At 39.3% G+C, this 20,960-nt stretch overlaps 1 protein-coding gene across 1 annotated transcript in view; it reads right to left on the minus strand.

Moving 5' to 3' along the window:
- Window positions 1–5,384: 5,384 nt before the first annotated feature.
- Window positions 5,385–20,960, minus strand: part of PKD2 (polycystin 2, transient receptor potential cation channel) — a 70,789-nt gene continuing 55,213 nt past the window's right edge. The window contains exons 11-15 of the mRNA XM_055297037.2: window positions 17,660–17,781; window positions 17,276–17,393; window positions 15,079–15,242; window positions 8,206–8,353; window positions 5,385–7,711 (exon numbers count right to left, since the gene is read on the minus strand). Of these exons, the coding sequence (XP_055153012.2) occupies window positions 7,475–7,711; window positions 8,206–8,353; window positions 15,079–15,242; window positions 17,276–17,393; window positions 17,660–17,781 (789 nt within the window). The 3' untranslated portion in view covers window positions 5,385–7,474. The remainder of the gene's footprint in view (window positions 7,712–8,205; window positions 8,354–15,078; window positions 15,243–17,275; window positions 17,394–17,659; window positions 17,782–20,960) is intronic.

The following is a 20,960-nucleotide window of genomic DNA, read 5'->3' on the forward strand; positions in this document are numbered from 1 at the left end:
GATGGATATTCAACTTTATTAGGAATCTAAGAGATGCAAAATAAAATGAGGTCTCACTTTTAAAACACTAGCACAGATGAAGAAGCTAGATGGTACCAGTGCTGGTGAGAGTATGGCTAAATCCAGTGTTCTCATGTATGTAGTGGGATTGTAGGCTGGTGCAGTCATTCTGGAGGGCAACCTGATGGTTCTGGGTAGAGTATATGCCTGGGATTCAGCACTCCAACTTCTGTTATATACCCACCGAGACACTTATGAAGTCAATAAGAGAATTTACAAAGATTCTTTTTTTTTTTTGAGACAGAGTCTCACTCTGACACCCAGGCTGGAGTGTGGTGCAGTGGTGCCATCTTGGCTCACTCCAACCTCTGCCTCCTGGGTTCAAGCAATTCTCCTGCCTCAGTCTCCCGAGCAGCTGGGACTACAGGCATGCACCACCACGCCTGGCTAATTTTTTGTATTTTTAGTAGAGATGGGTTTTTGCCATGTTGGCCAGGCTGGTCATGAATTCCAGGCCTCAAATGATCCACCCACCTCGGCCTCCCAAAGTGCTAGGATTACAGGCTTGAGCCACCATGCCCAGCCCAAAGATTTTGAAATAGAATTAGGGCCAACCATTTGCTATAGTAATGGATACTATGTAAAATGTGGCTGCATGCTAGGAAGCACTACACAATCAACAGGATGACTTACTAGAGCTACACACTGCAGAAGAAATACACCTTAACAAAAGCATTGTAAGAAAAAGAAAGGTCTATAGTATAAATCTATTTATTTAAACGCATAAATAGGATTTATTTTTCTGCATATCCGAAATTATCAGAATGGGCCCCTATAAGGGCAATGGCCGAAATGGGTAGTCTGGAGATGAAGGAGAGCATGTAATAGTGGTGGATAAGATAAAACGTCTAAAGCATTTATTGGGGCTGTGAGACGCATATGGCACAATACACATAAAGGGACCTTCAAAAATATAAATTGTGTTGGAAGGCCGAGGTGGGCGGATCACAAGGTCAGGAGATCAAGACCATCTTGGCTAACACGGTGAAACCCCGTCTCTACTAAAAATACAAAAACAAAATTAGCCGGGTGTGGTGTCGGGTGCCTGTAGTCCCAGCTACTCAGGAGGCTGAGGCGGGAGAATGGCATGAACCTGGGAGGCGGAGTTGCAGTGAGCGGAGATCTCGGCAGTGAGCGGAGATCTCGCCACTGCACTCCAGCCTGGGTGGCAGCACGAGACTATGTCTCAAAAAACAAACAAAAAAAACAAATACATATATATATATATATATATATATATAAATTGTATGTATGTACTCAGAATGTATCGTATTGGCAATCTTAATGGTAAAAAAGAATTATTGACCAAGAAACTGCTTTGGTTTATATAAAGACAACAGATTTTGCTTGGTCTTATTCAAAGGAAGGGATTTCAAGATAAATCAGGCAACATATAATGGCCTGAACATGAAAACATTTTTATTTTGAACTCAGCATGAAACTTGGAGGATTGCTTTTCAAACCTTTAAAACCTTTTTTTGTTTGTTTTTGTTTTTTTTTGTTTTTATTATTATACGTTAGGTTTTAGGGTACATGTGCACAATGTGCAGGTTTGTTACATATGTATCCATGTGCCATGTTGATTTCCTGCACCCATTAACTCGTCATTTAGCATTAGGTGTATCTCCTAATGCTATCCTTCCTCCCTCCCCCAACCCCACAACAGTCCCCGGAGTGTGATGTTCCCCTTCCTGTGTCCATGAGTTCTCATTGTTCAATTCCCACCTATGAGTGAGAACATGCGGTGTTTGGTTTTTTGTCCTTGCGATAGTTTACTGAGAATGATGTTTTCCAAGCTTTGATCAAATGAAAAAAAAATGTGTATTCTTCATTTAAAGAACAGACTAGGATAAAATAAATAAGGCATTAGAAAATTTCATCATGTGTTTCTAGTTTGTTTTTTCTTAAGTTCAAAGACTGGACTCAGATTAAACAGACAACAGTGAACAACTTTTGAACCTGCAACTGCACATTCAACTTAATGGTATGTTCAGATTTGTTTGATAAGCTAATAGACTGATCAGGATAAATAAAACAATTTGTGTTGACAGCATTAGCTCTATGACCATCCAATACATCTCTTTAGAGTTGAAGTTCATAGGTGTTTGGATTTTCTGGGAGCACTGGCTGCCTCCATTGCTTAATGAATATTGCATTTCTCAAAGCCGTTTTGTTTTCCAAGCTACTGACATCTTTTAGCTATTACTTATAAATAGAAAATAGCTTATATTTTCAAGATAGCTCTTACCATGATCCTTCCATTTTCTTGGGTGACCAAATATTCCCAATGCTTCCTCCATTTGGCAGGGTCATGATGACAGGTGCAGCATATTCAATTTTTTCATCCCTCTGGATGCAGCAGAGCTCAAGTGGCTTATAATAATACTGCCATTTCAATGGCACGCCCTTACCTTCTTACCATTTACATGGTGTGATAAGGGACCACTGGTTGTTTTAAGTACATCTTTGAGTTGACCCTTTCCCCAGTAGTATTAGATATTTCTTTCTTTTTAAAATGCAAACACCAACTTGAACCAGATAAATATTTCTTTTAATCAGTAAAAGAACCAGCACAGTTGGTAAGAGAAAAAACACAGATGATCCATATGAAAAAATCAAACCTTTACAGAACTGTAAGATTGATGCCACTTTCACTTACTGACAAATATTAATCTTCTCCATCAAAGGTTGTTTTTTCCTTTAAGAGAGGAGTGGTGGTCTGTGATTTTTCTAAAAATGTTGGCCATGTTTTACTATCTTGAAACTTAAATTTACATCCACTAAAACATCTCTACCTCTTAAAGTTTTTGTTTATTGGTTTGTGTGCGTGTATGTGTTTTTTGTTTGTTTTTTGTTTTGAGACAGGGTCTCACTCTGTCACCGAGGCTGGAGTGCAGTGGCGAGTACCACCATGCCCGGCTGATTTTTCTATTTTTTGTAGAGATGGGGTTTTTGCCATGTTGCCCAGGCTGGTGTTTACTGCTTTTTGAAGTCTAGAAGAAACTCTAAGAAATCTTGTTTTTTGTGAAGCAGTATCTGAGATTCAGCAATTTCTTCATTTTTATGCACAATTTTCTTCTGTTTAAATTTAAATAAAAATAAACACTTTTTACAAAAAAGTTCTCTGTGTTTGCAGGTGGACAAATGGGTACTCATAAATTTGGTTATAATACGACTTGGTCTACATGTTCTGAAAAATCGTTTGGTAATATGTGTCAAGACCATGTGTTCACATAGATTAACCTAATTATTACATTTCCAGATATTTCTCCATACAGAACTCCATGAAGAAATAACTAGATATGTGAAAAAAAATTTATGTCGACATATGTTAGTCATGGCATTAGTGGTAATAATAAAAAACGGGAACAATCTAAATGCCCAACAGGGCAGATGTATTTTGGTTAATTCATATGAATTAAAAATGTGTAACTTATGAATTAATTGACATGTATCACATATTCGTATATTCTATATTTTTTTAATTTTAGTGACAGGGTGCCACTCAGTTCAGGCTGAAATGCAGTGGTAGTGTGATCATAGCTCACTGTAACCTTAAATTCCTGGGCTCAAGCCATCCTTCTGCTTCAGCTGCATAGCTGGGAATGCTGGCATGTACCACTATGCCCAGATAATTTATTTTTATAGAGACAGGGTCTCGCTATGTTGCCCAGGCTGGTCTTGAACTCCTGGCCTCAAGCAGTTTTCCTGCCTCAGTCTCCCAAGGGTCTGGGATTACAGATGTGAACCACTGTGTCCAGCCTTCATAAATATTAACTTATATTGATTCACTCCATAGTTATTAATAGAAATCAGGGTTTTGGCCGGGCGCGGTGGCTCACCCTTGTCATCCCAGCACTTTGGGAGGCTGAGGCGGGTGGATCACAAGGTCAGGAGATCGAGACCATGGTGAAACCCCGTCTCTACTAAAAATACAAAAAATTAGCCGAGCGTGGTGGCGGGCGCCTGTAGTCCCAGCTACTCGGAGAGGCTGAGGCAGGAGAATGGCGTGAACCCGGGAGGCGGAGCTTGCAGTGAGCCGAGATCGCGCCACTGCACTCCAGCCTGGGCGACAGAGCGAGACTCTGTCTCGAAAAAAAAAAAAAAAAAAAGAAATCAGGGTTTCATGGAATGTTTATGATACAATATGAAGTGAAAAAGCAGTACACAAAACTGTACAAATAAGAGCCCAATTTTGAAATACAAACACAGAAGACTTAAGTAAGTATTATCATTTCGCAACATCAGTCTCCTTTATTTATCTTTCAAATTTGCAGTTGTCAAGAATTCCTTTCCTTTTTGCTGATTCAACAGATTGTAACTTGCTGAGCAAGTCACTGGGCTGGGTACCATAGTACCTCCTTCCATTTGTAATGGAAATTTCAGCTTTAAAGAGCTTTCATACATACATATTCTTACTGCACAAGCAAAATCCTATGAGGGAGACAAGTATTGATTTTCCCATTTGACAAATGAGGAAATAGAGTCTTAGAGAAACTGGACCAGTTGTCTTGGCATAATCACATGACTAGGAAGTATAGAGTGGGGACCGGAGTCTTAGCCTAGTGCTGTTTTCTTTACGCTTTTAAACTTCTCCGTTTTATGGGTGGTCTACATAGAGAGTCACCATGTGGCACAACTCCACGGAGCCCCATTTGTAGTATTCTAAGGGGAAGGAATCCCTTAGGAATGAACAATGCGTGATCATACATAGTGTATAATGTGGGCACCTTGACCGTGTGGCACTTCAGTGTATGCCTGCTGGTTTTCAACTACCAGTGTCTGCATTTCTTTGCCTGCAGGCTTGCTCAGAAGCCAGCAAAGGCTGCTTTGTCTACTGGATGTGCTAGGGAATGACTACCATTCTCCCAGAGTGGTCTTTCAACCAAAGTCCTGGCCCCTCAGCTGGGATAAGCCTGAATTGTTTGTTCTAGTTTGTCCTACACTGTTTCTCAGCATTTTACCACAGGAATTAGGCTTCAGCAGCCTATCTGTTATGCAGCTAGACAACACGCCCTTTACTGGCATCTTTTCTTCTTCTCCCCTTCTTTCCCACTCCACTATCCCTATTGCCTACACCTCTCAAATAAACCACCTGCCCTGGAATCTTCGTTCAGGAAAATAAAAGCAAAAATGCCATAAATGATAGCCCTGTGCTTAAAGGCTAACTGGGTACCTGAATTGTGTAGCTGGTGTAATAAACAGAGAAACATGCCAATTAATGTTTTCGGACATAGAGAAGGTGCCTTTTTCAAAGTCAAAGTCTCATGATAAAAGGCACATTACCTGTTACTACTTAGAAAACAGACAACTCTCACATCTGCTACTATATCAAGTTTTTATTAAGAAGTAAAGTGCTCAGTATTACACATTAATAACATTCTTGATTGTCAAGAAAGACTTGCATATGTAACATCTTTTTAATAACACCAGCACACAGGGAAAGATAATAGGGAAGAGATGAGGGGGGAATTCTCCATGACTAAAGAAGAAAAATATATGTAATTTATGGGTAGAAAGGAGGAATTCTGCAAAAGTTTGCAAGTGAAATGAAAAACGGTACAATAAAAAGTATCATAAAAAGACTTTCTAGTGACCATAATTGATATATGGCACATGGTCGATACACATGGATACCACATAATAGCTGCACTTCAAATTGAAGTTTGTTTACATGTAACAACATGGTACATATACATAAATACGTACAGTCAATATCCCTGGAATGCAAACTTTAGTATGTAGTAATAAAGAACTTTGTGTAGCATATTCAAGAGAAAGTAAAGATAGAGATGAAGCCATGAGGAAAAACTTACAGAAACCCAGTATGTTTCACTTTCAACCTGGAAAGGTCTATTTGCTCGTGTTCTCATTGGAGATTGGACTGACATTCTACCAGTTAAATGAACAACTTGTGAATTTAAAATATAGCATTAAACGACAGGATTCTCTTGGTTCTCCAAGTGAGGGTTATTCAACAGCACTGCATGCTCTTTTGCTTATTAGCTCTCAAAATGTCATCTTACTCAACATTTCTGTAAAAGAAGATTTTTTTTTTGAGAAATAGATTTCTCCCCATAAATTTGGGTGAGACCCTCTCATAAAGAAAACAGTGTTGCTAACTCAAATTTTGGCTGATACTGTCTAATGTATGAACTTTTAATACCAAAACCTCTTTTTTATTAGATTGAGCTCCATTTGGATTACAAATTCTAGTTTCGAAACACAGGATCAAGAATACTTGAGTACTATATTTTTTATTTTTGCATTTTTTGTAGAGATGGAGTTTCGCCACATTGCCCAAGTTGGTCTTGAACTCCTGGGCTCAAGTGATTCGCCTGTCTCGGCCTCCCAAAATGCTGGATTACAGGTGTGAGCCGTCATACCTGACTGAGTACTATATTCTTAAAATAGTTTAAAACCAAATGCTTTATGAATTTCAAAACTCTCTTAAAATTGTGCTTAAAATGGACATAATTGTTGGATAAAAACTTTCAGTGCATACTAAAAATTTAGTAAGTTGGTCTTACTAGATTAGTTATAACATTAAATTCAGTTGCAAATGAGTAGAGCCACATGGGAAAAAGAATATGTAGATAAATCTTTATGCTAAACTAACCATTAAAAGAAATTAAACTGAGTGACAACTTAGGGCTCCCTCCTGTGTTATGGTTAGAGATGCCATTTTATCCTATAACTGATCATTGGTGGTTTTACCCAGCTTATTCAAATTAGAGCCAAAATAATGTAAAAATTAAGTGATACAGTTAGTCCCATAGACATTAGATATGATCAACTTACAAAAAAGCATAGTATTTAACATTCATCTTAACCATTCACACAGATTCTATCATAATGACTACATACCCATTCTATGATTTGGAGTTCTTTTCCATTTTATCTTTTAGAAAAGTTTACCCCAGGAAGGTAGTTGAAATAAAAGGCCCCTTTCTTAAAAGAAAGCTATGTATTAAGCTCATGAACTATGCCAGAGTGGAAAGGAATGCCCCATTTTCCTTCACGCACTTGGAAAAAAATAACGATACTGATTTTTGTGACTGGAAATGAAACTCAGAAGCCCTTTGACAGCTTTCTAGCTTTAAAAGGCTACTTCATTGTCAACTGAGAAGACTCAGTCATGGTGGCAACTGGGCGTACCACTCAATATATATCATGAAGATTTTTTTTCCTGTACTCAATATTTATACCTAGATTTCTTATATGAGAAAAAGAAAAAAAAATCTGAACCATGGGTAAAGTTTATATAAAATAAATTAAAGTGCAGAAGATTAGCAATCGGTCACAAAGACTAGCATCCTGTGGTGGTCAGGGCATATAAATAGTGTGCTTGTTACAGCAATTCAGAACAGCTGCTTCCTCACTTATTAGAAACACACATACTAAAACACACATATCATACGTGGACATTAGAACTCCCATTTCCACCTGCACCTTCCATGCCTTCTGTAGACTGGGAGGAAGATGGGCGGGAGCTTCTGGGGCGAGGTTGACCATTGAGTCCCACTGGCGTGCCTAAACCATGACTGATCTGGGAAGTTGCATCATCGGATTCCCAGCGTTCCAACTCTTCACGCACTAGCCGTTCCATCTGTTCCCTATGGATTTCACTGTCACGACCCAGCCTTTCATCCTAAAAAGGGAAAAAGAAACCGGTGTTGGGGGCAGTAGAAGGAAATGCCTTAGGAAGTCCAGGGACCAAATAATCTGTAGTTTGGTAAGGCTGGAGATTTACAGCATATAATAGCAAATCTCAGAGTTGCTGGAGCAATTTTTCACTTCATTCTACCCTGCAGTGAAAGCAGGACCATTAGCATATGGAGTATTAAGAAAGTAACACCTCCAGATTATAATTTTATCTGTAGTTACGGAGAAAGATAAACATCTCAGCGTAAGGGTTAGACAATATGACTACTTTGATGTGTTATAGAAAGATATTTTACAGAAAGAGTGTTTCTGTTTCAGAGAAAAAAATCTGAAAATGAGAGTAAATGGAAACATCATTGTGAATTTCTATAAATGTAAATTTTTTTACTCTTCTTCAATACTTCAAATACAACTGCCACCAACATACGTTTCATTAATAACACTATCTCAGCAGTGGTGTTTCAGCTCATGACTACTGACCTCGGCCACCCCATCCAACAGCCTTCCCAGCACCTCCCTCCTCTTCAGTTTAGCTCGCTCCATAATCTCTAGCTTCACGATCACGGCGTCGATCTTGGACACTATGCTGCCGATGGAATGCTCCATCCGGTCCACTCGTCTCACTAGGCTGCAAGGAAAACACAGTACAGAGGGACAAAGTGCTTGTCATTGTCTTTTCAGCCCCACTGGCTTTTCAAATGGAAGTGCTAAGATTTTTTTCTTAAGCAACACAATCATTTGAAACACTTTCTAAGTTGTCTCAAGCTTTACAGATAAACTGTCGGATGCCGCTGGTGGCAGTGTTAACTGAAACAGCTTTCCTGCAAGTCCGCACGTATCAGAAGTCTTCAGAATGTATGCCTAACCCTTTATTTAGATATTCCATTTTTAGAACATTTTCTAAAGGAAAATTTTATAGAAGTATATGTGTAATTTTTGGCTGTAAAAGAGTGCTGCTTCTTAATCGCAGATCATTGAAAAATGGCTACATCAAACAATTGATGGGGGTGTAGGACATGATGGCTCACACCTGTAATCCTGGCATTTTGGGAGGTGGAAGTGTGCAGATCGCTTGAGGCCAAGAGTTCGAGCCAGCCTGGGCAGGATGGCAAAACTTCATCTCTAAAAAATAGGTGGGCGTGGTGGCAGGTGCCTGTACTCCCAGCTACTTGGGAGGCTGAGGTGGAAGGATCACCTGAGCCTTGGGATGTTGAGGCTGCAGTGAGCCGTGATCATTCCACCACACTCCTGCACTCCAGCCTGGGTGACAGAGTGAGACCCAGTCTCCAAACAAACAAACAAACAAACAACACCCAACAATTGGTAGGAAATTAAATAATCATTGTTCATCCATACAATAAAATTCTAAGGAGACATCAGACATTATACTGTGGCAGACTATTTAATAAAATAGAATTAGATTTACAACATTTTAAATAAAGCTTGAAAAACAGTATGAAAACAGCATGTTCACTTACAATTCTATTATTTTGAACTTAAAAAATATATACAAATATTTTAAAAACTTGTAAGCCAAAGACAACCTCTGCAATAGTGGCAAGAGGGTTCTGTAGACTCTCTCTTTAGTGAAACAACTGTAACTGTTGAAAATTATTTTTTAAAACTCAAATATTTAAAATTTCTAAAAACTTTTAAGGGTGTACAGCAAATGAAAAAGCATTTATTTAAGAAAATCTACTAAATTTTAGTATGAAGAGATTCTGTGGCACTGAAGCCATAATCTGAGCCTTTTCTCCTGTCCCCAGCTCATGTGATAGAAGCACAACTTCACATGGGTGCAGCTAAGAGCACAGGGCTCCCTCCTCCCCCAACTTCTAGTCTAGGGCTACAGTATCTCCCAGGGAGGGGCAGGCTGCCAGCATTTCTCATCCTAACATTTCCACTCTTTTTTTTTTTTTGAGACAGAGTCTTGCTCTGTCACCCAGGCTGGAGTGCAGTGGCGTGATCTTGGCTTACTGCAACTTTGCAACTTCTGCCTCATAGGTTCAAGTGATTCTCCTGCCTCAGCCTCCCGAGTAGCTGGGACTACAGGTGTGCACCACCATGCCCAGCTAATTTCTGTATTTTTTTAGTAGAGATGGGGTTTCCCCAGGTTGGCCAGGCTGGTCTCAAACTCCTGACCTCAGGTGATCCACCTGCCTTGGCCTTCCAAAGTGCTGGGATTACAGGTGTGAGCCACTGTGCCCGGCTTTCCCACTCTTGTTAAAAAAGTTTTTTAAAGCCTTTTTTTTTTTTTTTTAATAGAGACAAAGTCTCGCTATGTTGCCCAGGTTGGTCTTGAACTCCTAGCATCAAGTGATACTCCTGCCTTGGCCTCCCATAGTGCTAGGATTACAGGCATGAGCCACCATGCCCAGCCTCAATGTTCCTACTCTTTTCTTTTTTTTTTTTTTTTGAGACAGAGTCTCACTCTGTTGCCCAGGCTGGAGTGCAATGGTGTAATCTTGACTCACTGCAACCTCTGCCTCCAGGTTCAGGCAATCCTCCCACTTCAGGCTCCCGAGTAGCTGGGATTACAGGTATGCACAACCAACCCAGTTAATTTTTCTATTTCTTGTAGAGATGAGTGTCTCACCATGTTGCACAGGCTGGTCCTGAACTCCTGGCTCAAGCAATCCTCCTGCCTTGACCTCCCAAAGTGCTAGGATTACAGGTGTGAGCCACTGTGCCCAGCCTTTTCCCATTCTTAAATGCATGTTGCAGAGGTTCTAATCCTGTTAAGAGTGGCTAAGGGGAATGGGGCTCTCTTCTTCCACTCAGTTCCCACCTGTAGGGTGGAGTTTCCATGCCAGAAGAAGCAAGGTGAGAAAATCAGAGACTGCCATCTGAGCCCAGTGACTTGTTCATAAAGCAGGATGTCACAGAGAGGTGGGCCACTGTCCCTGGCTCTGTAAAGCAGTAGCACAGTTTTGCTCATGGGGAGAGACACAGGTCATAGAATATAGAACTCTTCTCAAGTGAACAGACTTTATTTGGAATAAAGTGTGAGGAAATTAAAGACTAAGGATGCTCTTGAAAACAATGGAGATTGTGGGGATAAGCATTTAAGAGGAATCTGGTAGCCTCATGAGATAAACAAATTACCAGCTAGTTCACCAGAGAGAACCAGGGAAAGAGACAGCTAAGAAGACAGTTAAAGATTGGCCTCAAGGGCCAGGCGTGGTGGTGCATATCTGTAATCCCAGCCCTTTGTGAGGCTGAGGTGGGTGGGCTGCTTGAACTCAGGAGTTTGAGACCAGCCAGTGCAACATGATAAAACCCCAGCTCTATAAAAAATACAAAAATTAACCAGGCATGGTGGTGTGCACCTGTAGTCCTAGCTACTTGAGAAGCTGAGGTGGGAAGATTGCTTGAGCCTGAGAGATTGAGGCTGCAGTGAGCTGAGATTGCACCACTACCTTCCAGCCTGGGCAACAGAATGAGACTCTGTCTCAAAAAAAAAAAAAAAAGACTGGCCTCTAAAACTAGCCCTGGAAAGAGGCCTAAATTTAAGTGGATCAGACTGTGGAGCAAATTATATCCCAAGGCATTTTGGAAAACAATAGACCAATCAGTAAACAAGGAAATGTAATAACTGGGTCTAATACCCACAGAGGCAGGATATAACAAAGAGGTCAGAGAAAGTTAATGAGCACCCTGCTAAAACCACTGTCTTCCCAGAGTGATGACGTATATGGCCACAGCTGTGCCCTCTAAGGAATAAAGTCAGAGGCAGACACTGTGGGGAAACAGACTGTATGAAAAAGTAAACAAGCAAAGAGCAATAAAAACAAGTCTTGGGGAGGAAAGGGAATCACTATCCAGAGTTCCTACAATATATTATCTAACATGTCCAACCTTTAACAACAACAACAACAACAACACAACAACAAAAAACAAAACAAAAAAACAGGAAAATGTTCCCATACACAAGAAGAAAAAAAAAAGACAACTGAAACTGCCTTGAGAGGGCCCAGATGTCAGACTTAGCAGACACAGACCTGAAGGTACCTAATATAAATATATTCAAACAGGTTAAAACAAACAAACAAATAATAAAAAACCCCACCATGGTTAAAGAAATAAAGGAGGCTGGGTCCAGTGGCTGATGCCTGTAATCCCAGCACTTTGGGAGCCTGAGAAGGGAGGATCACTTGAGCCCAGGAGTTTGAGACCAGCCTGGGCAACTTAGACCCCATCTCTACAAAAAATAAAAATCAGCTGGGTACAGTGGCTCATGCCTGTAGTGTCAGGTACTTGGGAGGCTGAGGTAGGAGGATTGCTTGAGTTCAGGAGTTTGAGGCTGCAGTGAGCTAGGATCATGCCACTGCACTCTAGCCTGGGTGACACAGAGAGACCCTATTTCTTAAAAAAAAAAAAAAAAAAAAAGGAAGTTATGATGACATTGTCTCATCAAATACAGGATATCATCAAATACAGAATACAGAGACAGAGATTGCAAAAAAGAACCAAATAGAAATTCTGGAGTTGAAAAGTATAATAAATAAAAAATTCAGGCTAAGTGTGGTGGCTCATACCTGTGATCTTAGCACTTTGGGAGGCCAAGGCGGGAGGATCACTTGAGGCCAGGAGTTTGAGATCAACCTGGGCAACATAACAAGATGCCATCTCTACAAATTTTTTTAAAAAAATTAGCCAGGCATGGCAGCATGTGCCTGTAGTCCTAGCTACTTGGGAGGTTGAGGCAGGAGGATCATTTGAGCCCAGGTGTTCAGGCTGTAGAGAGCCATGATTACACCACTGTACTCCAGCCTGGGTGATGGAGTGAGACCCTGTCTCTCTCTCTCTCTCTCTATATATATATATATATATAAATAAATAAATAACTAGAGGAGCTCAACAGAGATTTGAGCAAGCTGACAGAAGAACAAGTCAGTGAACTTGAAGATAGATCAATACAGACTATACACTCTGAAGAACAGTGAGGGAAAAAAAATGACGACAAATGAACAGAGCCTAAGAGAAATATGTGATACCCCTAAGCATATGCATAATGCGGGTCCCAAAGAAGAAGAGAAAGTGAAAGAAGCAGAAAAAACACTTTCCAAGTAGGAAGAACTCAGAGATTTACACCCAGACGTATCATAGTAAAAATACTGAAAGACAAAACCAAAAAAATCTTGAAAGCGGTGAGAGAAAATTGAGTCATCATGTACAAGGGGACCACAGTAAAATTAGCAGCTGTCTTCTCATCAGAAACAATACAAGCCAGAGGAAATGAAGGAGAAAGAAAAACATTCTCAGATAAACAAAAACTGAAAGAATTCATTGCTAGCAAACCTGCTTTACAAAAAATACTAAAGGAAATTCCTTATGCTGAAAGCAAGTGACTCCAGATAGTAATCAGAATCCACATGAAAAGACAAAGAACACTGGTAAAGATAACTGCATAGGTATAAAATATAGTATATATGTGTATTTCTCCTTTTGTTCCTTAACTGATTTAAAAAGCAGCTGTGTAAAAATATGTACATAGTTGGATCTGAAGGTCTATAATAGAAATGTAATATATTTGACAATAATAGGAGGTAGGCAGTAGCAAAGCTGTATTGGAGAAAGAGAATGACGACAGATGATAACTTGAATCCAGAGGAGCAAAAGAAGAGAATTAGAAATGGTAAAAAAGTAGGTTAATATACAAATTTATAAATACATACTTTCTCTTCTCTCAGCTTCATTAAGAGATATAAAATTATATACTATATATTACACAATGTGTTATAAAAATGTAGTATTGTTCTAACAATGTGATTTGCAACATATGTAGATGACTATATATACATATAGATAGATGAATATATAGCACAAAAAGAGGGAAGAGGAAAAAAGCTAAATAGAAATGATATTTCTATATCTCACTAGATTCAGTTAATATATATCTGAAGTAATTTTTCATAAGTTAATTGTATAAACTAAGTCTTAGAGCAACTCCTAAGAAAATGACTAAAAAAAAGAAAAATCATTAAAAAAATTTAAATGTTATACTTGAAAATATTCACTTAATGTACAAGAAAGCAGTGAAAGAGGAACAAAAAAAAGTAAGCTAGAAAACAAAAAATAAAATAGCAGACAGAAATCGACTATATCAATGATAACATGAAATGAATGGATTAAGCAATCTAATCAAAAACGGAAATTGTCAAACTGGATAAAAAGATAAGATCCAATTATATGCTGTCTACAGGAGAGATATACTTTAGACTCAAAGATATAAATACGTTTAAAGTAAAAGGATGGAAAAAGATTTATCATGCAAACAGCAACCAAAAGAAAGCTGGAGTGGTTACAGTAATATCAAACAAAAAATACTTAAAACAAAGAATTTTACTAGAGATAAAGTGGATAACATCTTGTAATGAAAACAGGATCAATTCTTTTTTTTCTTTAGCCTCATCAACTTGAGAGAGAAAATAGGGTTAATATATTAGGAAAATATACTAGTTATAAATATGTATGCACCCAACAACAGAGTTCCAAAATACACAAAGCAAAACCTTACAGAATTGAAGGGATGAACTCCAACTAATAATATTTGGAGACTTTAATACCCCACTTTCAAACATGAATACCACATCTAGGCAGAAGATCAACCAGGAAATGGGAGACCTGCATAAAACTATAAACAAACTAGACCTAACAAATATCTACAGAACACTCCATTCAACAACAGCAGAATATTCATTCTTCTCAAATGCACAAGGAACATTCTTCAGGATAAACCGTATGTTAGGCCATAAAAATATATAGAAACATTGATAAACACATGCAAATAGAGACACAAACACCCAATAAACATTTTTCATTGGTAGAAATATGGGAAATGTTAATGTTTTCTTTTGCTCTTATTGCTCTTATTTGCTAATTCCTATAGTAAACATATTATGTAAGAGACAAAACACCAATAGACAAGTGCTTTTTTTTTCGAGACAGAGTCTGGCACTGTCACCCGGGCTGGCGTGCAGTGGCACGATCTCGGCTTGCTGTAACCTCCACCTCCTGGGTTCAAGCAATTCTCTTGCCTCAGCCTCCCAAGTAGTTAGGATTACAGGCAACCACTACCATGCCCAGCTAATTTTTTGTTTTTTTAGTAGAGATGGGGTTTCACTATGTTGGCCAGGCTCGTCTCGAACTTCTGACCTCATGACCTGCCCACCTTGGCCTCCCAAAGTGGTGAGATTACAGGCATGAGCCACTGCGTCCGGCCAGTACAAGTTATTTTTAAAAGCTGGATGATTAGTAATGGAAAGGAGTGAATTCAGAGAGATGAGGGAAATTGCCTGGTCTCATGTGGACTCTTGTCAACACAAATTCTGCCAATTCATTTATACTTACACTTGAAACTCTTCGTAAGAAACGCCACTAGAAATGCTTCCCCTCCTTCTGGAGCTATGTCCACTATCTTCGTCGTCATCCTCCTCAGAGTCATCCAGGCTTCGAGGGAAACTTCGGCTGCTCATGGGACGTGGTAAAGAACTGTGATCCAAATCCAGGTCCTCCTGAAGAACAAGGGGTCACTGAGTGAGGAGCAGAACACTGAGACCCCACAGAAGCCTCACCAAGGACTTGGGCAAGCAGGAACTGGGTGCGTGCATTTACCTGGGATTTCTTTGTATTTAACACCAGGCTGGGGTTCCTGCATTTTTCAGTTTCATAGATTGGCAAATTTAACTAACAGCAAGGAATAGCCAACTTTTTGTTTGAACAAGAAAGAACATTAAAAACACAGCAGGCAAAGAAAAAACTAAATGAAGAAATACGGGCCAGGCATAGTGGTCACACCTGTAATCCTAATACTTTGGGAGGCTGAGGCAGGAGGACTGCTTGAAGCCAGGAGTTCGAGACTGGCCTGGGCAGCAAGGTGAGACTCTGCCTCCACAAAAAAATTTTTTAAAAATTAGCCAGGCATGGTGATGCACGCCTGCAGTCCCAGCTACCTGAGCTACCTGGGAGGTTGAGGTCGGAAGATCACTTGAGCCTAGGAGTTTGAGGCTGCAGTGGGCCATGAGCCATCTTAAAATAATAATAAAATAAATAAAGAAGTGAAGAAATATATTAGAGGTTGAGTATCCCTTATTTGAAATGCTTGGGACCAGAAGTGTTTTGGATTTGGGATTTTCAAGAATATTTTGGAATGTTTGCATTATACTTATTGGTTCAGCATCCCTAATCTGAAAACCCCAAATCCAAACTGCTCCAGTGAGAGCATTTCCTTTAAGCACGACCTTTGAGTATCACGTCTGTGCTCAGGAAGGTTTAGGTTTTGGAGCATTTCAGACTCACATATTTGGGTTAGGGATGCTCAACCTGTATCACCTTCTTTTCATAAAAGATAATACATTCAACAGCTCCAAAGTAGGAAGGATGTAATGTCAGAATAAGAACTTTGTCTAAATAGAGCCTTGTAAAAATTTTCCTCATTTCCTTTATGCTTAAATTTCACTGTGACTGGAGAAGTCTGTCACCTACTAGCACTGTTCTATGGAGTGGCATTTAGAAACCACTGTTCTAGACTTCTCTTAGGAAAGTGGCTTTTGTAATAACATTCATCTGTGTTCTCTGTACCTCAGTTACCACAGATTTTTGTTGTTGCTGTTTAACCATTTATTTTTGAAAGTTAATGGTAAAGCTTTGAATTTTTTTTTCTGACTATAAAAGCCCACTTATGTTTACTTTTAACTATTTTGTAAAAAGTATTCAAATGGAAGGAGGCTGTTAATTTTATTATAAATGTTAATAATTTAGGAAAGGCATGGTGGCTACCGCCTGTAATACTACCACTTTGGGAGGCCAAGGTGGGCAGATTGCTTGCAGTCAGGAGTTTGAGACCAACGTGGTGAAACCCTGTGTCTACTACAAATAGAAAAATTAGCCGGTCATGATGGTGTGCGCCTGTAGTCCTAGCTACTTGGGAGGCTGAGGCAAGAGAATCGCTTGAACCCGGGAGGCGGAGGTTGCAGTGAGTAGCGATTGTGCCACTGCACTCCAGCCTGGGAGGCAGAGCAAGACTCTATCTCAAAAAAAAAAAAAAAAAGAAAAAAAAGTTAACAATTTAAATAGCCACTAACTAACCAGAATAATTTCACATCTCTTGGTAAGTCCTTTTTTGCTTTCTTCACTCTCACAGACATTGTGGACTCTGCAGCTAATCAGGCTTCTCTTTTCAAGCTGATTACCAGCAAGCTTAGAGCCCAATTTGTAGCCCAATCTTAATAAGCATATGTGTTTTTATGAATGCATTTTTAAGCTTCATTAATAATCTATTATTTTTACTTTTGTTTTGCTTGCTTTTCATTTTGACTTTTTAATATCATGCTAACCATCCATTTTTATACATAATTGTGTTATATATTCTTTCTGGAACAAACAGGGTACTAACACATAAACCGACTGAGAGAGAGAGAGGGAGAGAGAGAGAGAGAGAGGTGGGAGATGGGCAAGAGACTCAATAACCCACTACTTCTATAGTGTTTGATACATCTGTGGTGTTGTAGGTACCAAATCAAATCCGGTTCTCCTAAACCAGACCCACCCTCTCTTTCTCCAAGTCATCTCTCATCTGCTGATGTTCATGTTCGGTCAGTTCTTGGTCTCCATCTTGGTCGTACTTTGTGAATATTGCCTCAATCTCTGCATCAGTATGGCCCTTCCTGAAATTAGAGAGAGGATACAGATAAAAATCATTCCTTGTACCCAGTTCACCCTAAACACAGACATCAAAATGCAGGAGGAAAGGAGAAATCGCCAAATGGGGGCAAGTTTTCCTCTTATAACATGTTCCAGAAAGATACCTGCTTCTGATACAAAAAAAAATATATGTATCCGTATGAGCCCTTAGGCTAGAAATACTCTTATCACCAGGAATTTATCTTTAGAAGCAGGAATTTTTCAGAACCTCAGGAAGCATGATTCTCACCCTTTGAGATCTTGTCGAAGTTCATCAAAGTTTAACTTGCCTCCTCCTTGCCGCAGACTCTCTGAAATGTCATCCACAGTATTTTTTTTCAGTTTTAGTTTGACCAAAGCTTTATGGTAGCCCTATCAGAGAGAGAAAAAATAAAAGACTTGGTTTAGTGTATTCTCCTTTTGCATTTGTTTTACTTTCCGTTCACAGTGGTAACTACTATAAACCTGGTGTACATTGGCCATTCAACAAGTATGTGCTGGATCAATGGATAATTAATGTATCCAGTTTTCCATAAAACACTTGTGGAAGAGTTACATGGAAAAAGTCAGGGTCTTTCAGTAAGTCATGAAGAACTAAGGGTCTTTTACTCATATGTGTATTCAAGTTTATGTGACAGAAACAAAAATTACTATATATGCTATAGCTGTCTGCCTCAGAGCATAAAGGACTGTGCAACAGTTCATAGGAATACCAAGAAACCTGAATCATGAACTGCATCTTAATTTTTTATATTATCTATCTCCTAGACAGTAATTTCCCTAAGTGTGTATAAACAAACAAACAAACAAACAAACAAAAAACCCAGTGAAATGTAGATGAGTTCTTACTACTTTGTCACCCAAGCAGAAGTGCAGTGGCGTGATTCTGGCTCACTGCAGCCTCGATCTCCCGAGCTCAAGTGATTTTCCCAACTCAGCCCCCAACAAGTAGCTAGGACTATAGGTGCGAGTCACCACGCCTTGCTATTTTTTTTTTTTTTTTTTTTGTAGAGACAGGGTCTCACCATGTTGCCCAGGCTGGTGTTGAACTCCTGAGCTCAAGCGATCTGCCTGCCTCGCCTCCCAAAGTGCTAGGATTACAGGCGTGAGCCACTGCCCCTGGCCGAGGATTTTTCACTAGCAAACTTTAGACCTGACCTTGCTTTGCACATAGTGCAGCACTGTAAGTGACCATGCAAGCTGAAATTGTGCAAAATGATCTGAATAATCAGTGGGAAGAATTACAATTGTTCTGTGATCTTTACAACTTTTAATCAAAACATTAAACACTCCCTTAGTGTCAGTTATAAATGTATAGGGAGCTTAAAAAAGAAGAAAACTAATATTGATTTAATACACTAAAATGTAAAACTTTAAAAACATTAAAAACTAAAGTGTTTTATTTCTTTGTAAAAAATGAATCCACAGTAGTTTAAACAGCACTTGCCTTGTTTTCATTGTATAATATTACACTGTACACTTTACAGTGTGGAGTGAACTTCTTTTCTATGCATTAGTGAATGGTCATATTCCTTCTTAAATGTGGATCAGCTTCCAACATATTTTTCTTTTCTTTTTTTTATTTTTGAGACACAGTCTTACTCTGTCACCTGGCTGGATTGCAGTGGTGCCATCTCAGCTTACTGCAACCTCCGCCTCGCTGGTTCAAGCAATTCTCATGCCTCAGCCACTCGAGTAGCTGGAATTACAGGTGTGCACCATCATGTCTGGCTAATTTTTGTATTTTTAATAGAGACGGGGTTTCACCATGTTGATCAGGCTTGTCTCGACTTCCTGGCCTCAAGTGATCCACCCACCTTGGCCTCTCAAAGTGCTGGGATTACAGGAGTGAGCCACCATGTCCAGCCCCAACATTTTTTCTTTTGTACTTTCATTATTGTGAAATACGTCTAATAAGGGTTCCCTTAATGTGAAGTTTTTGGCAGGCATCATTTCCTCAAGACATCTTCATCCATTTTATCACAGCTATTTTCCTCATTTAAGTTGATAGACCTGCCCTAAGTTCTTCTGGCTCTGTATCTGGATCCCTTGAATGATCGCAGTGTCAACACTCCCGTTTCTTCTTCACTGAGCTATTTCTTCTATAAATCCATTACTCTGTTTTGAATTTCACTTCCAGTGTTACCGTTTTTCATTTCTTTGCTAGCCCATTCTCTTTTTCTTTTCTTTTCTTTTTTTTTTTTTTTTTTTTTTTTTTTTTTGAGACGGAGTTTGCTCTTGTTACCCAGGCTGGAGTGCAATGGCATGATCTCGGCTCACTGCAACCTCCGCCTCCTAGGTGCAAGCGATTCTCCTGCCTCAGCCTCCCCAGTAGCTGGGATTACAGGCATCTGCCACCACACCCAGCTAATTTTGTATTTTTAGTAGAGATGGGGTTTCACCATGTTAGCCAGGCTGGTCTCGAACTCCTGACCTCAGGTGATCCATCCGCCTTGGCCTCCCAACATGCGTGAGTCACTGCACCCATTCTCTTTTTCAATTAACCATTTTTGTAAAATGTCACATGGGCTTATTACTGGAACACAAGGAAGCAACACTAGATGCTTTGTTTGTGAATTGGATAGCAGATGTTCAGTGACCAATTAGTAACAGACTGAAAATAGGGTCATGACTGGCCAGTGAGCCTGCTTAGCCTGCAAATCTGTTACTCAGGTAACCGATCTATATATTGAAGAGCTAGCAGTGGAGTTTGTACTTTGTGCTGTTACTCAGAGTTAATATACTATGATAACTGAAATTTGAACTGTGTTGTTGAAGGTGGTGATAAATAACAAAACTGGGGTAACCGAAGTTTGTGTGTATCAGAATTGTGCCAAGTGAGGAGTGCTTGCATACACACTGGAGATTTGCTAAAATGTAAGCAACTGTTATGCAGAATCAAGATAATGTGAATCTTAGGTCCCATCCCAAGGACTTGGTTTTAAGAGACTTAAGTTTTCTATTATAACATGTATCATAGATAACATAATCCTAAGGCTTGGACTGATAAAAACAATTATAGTTAAGGAGCCACTATGACTTAGCAAAATGATGTTGGGAAACAAACTGTGTATTTTAAATGTGGCTATTTGTTGTTGTAAACATTTTATACTTTAAACCAAATAAAGCAGTTACATTGAGAAGAACAAAGGGCCCAACTTTCCTGTCCTGCCCTTCTATTTAACAATGAAACCCTTCCTGAGAAGGAGCATAAGTAAAAGTTCTCAGGCCCCAGGCTATGGCCTGAATTCATGAATCTTTTCCTTTGCTTATTTTAAAACTGCCGTGGAAGGTCAAGGGTAAAGGGTGAACTACTAAGTATTTTCCTCTAAAACTTTTTATTTTTTTAAAATGGTAATTGAGATAGAAGAGGTGGAAATCCCTTTATATAATCTTCCCTTTTAGTTTATTCTCAACTCAGGATCCTGAAGTGACAGCCAGCCAGAGGAGACGTCAAAATAATAAAGGTGATGAACCTTCAGCTCAGCTCTTAAAGTGTCAAAAGATTGTTGAGAATTTAATTCCAGGACATAAAAGGATTCCCAGAATTA

This window comes from Symphalangus syndactylus, chromosome 10 (assembly GCF_028878055.3).
Source record: "Symphalangus syndactylus isolate Jambi chromosome 10, NHGRI_mSymSyn1-v2.1_pri, whole genome shotgun sequence".
NCBI lineage: Eukaryota > Metazoa > Chordata > Mammalia > Primates > Hylobatidae > Symphalangus > Symphalangus syndactylus.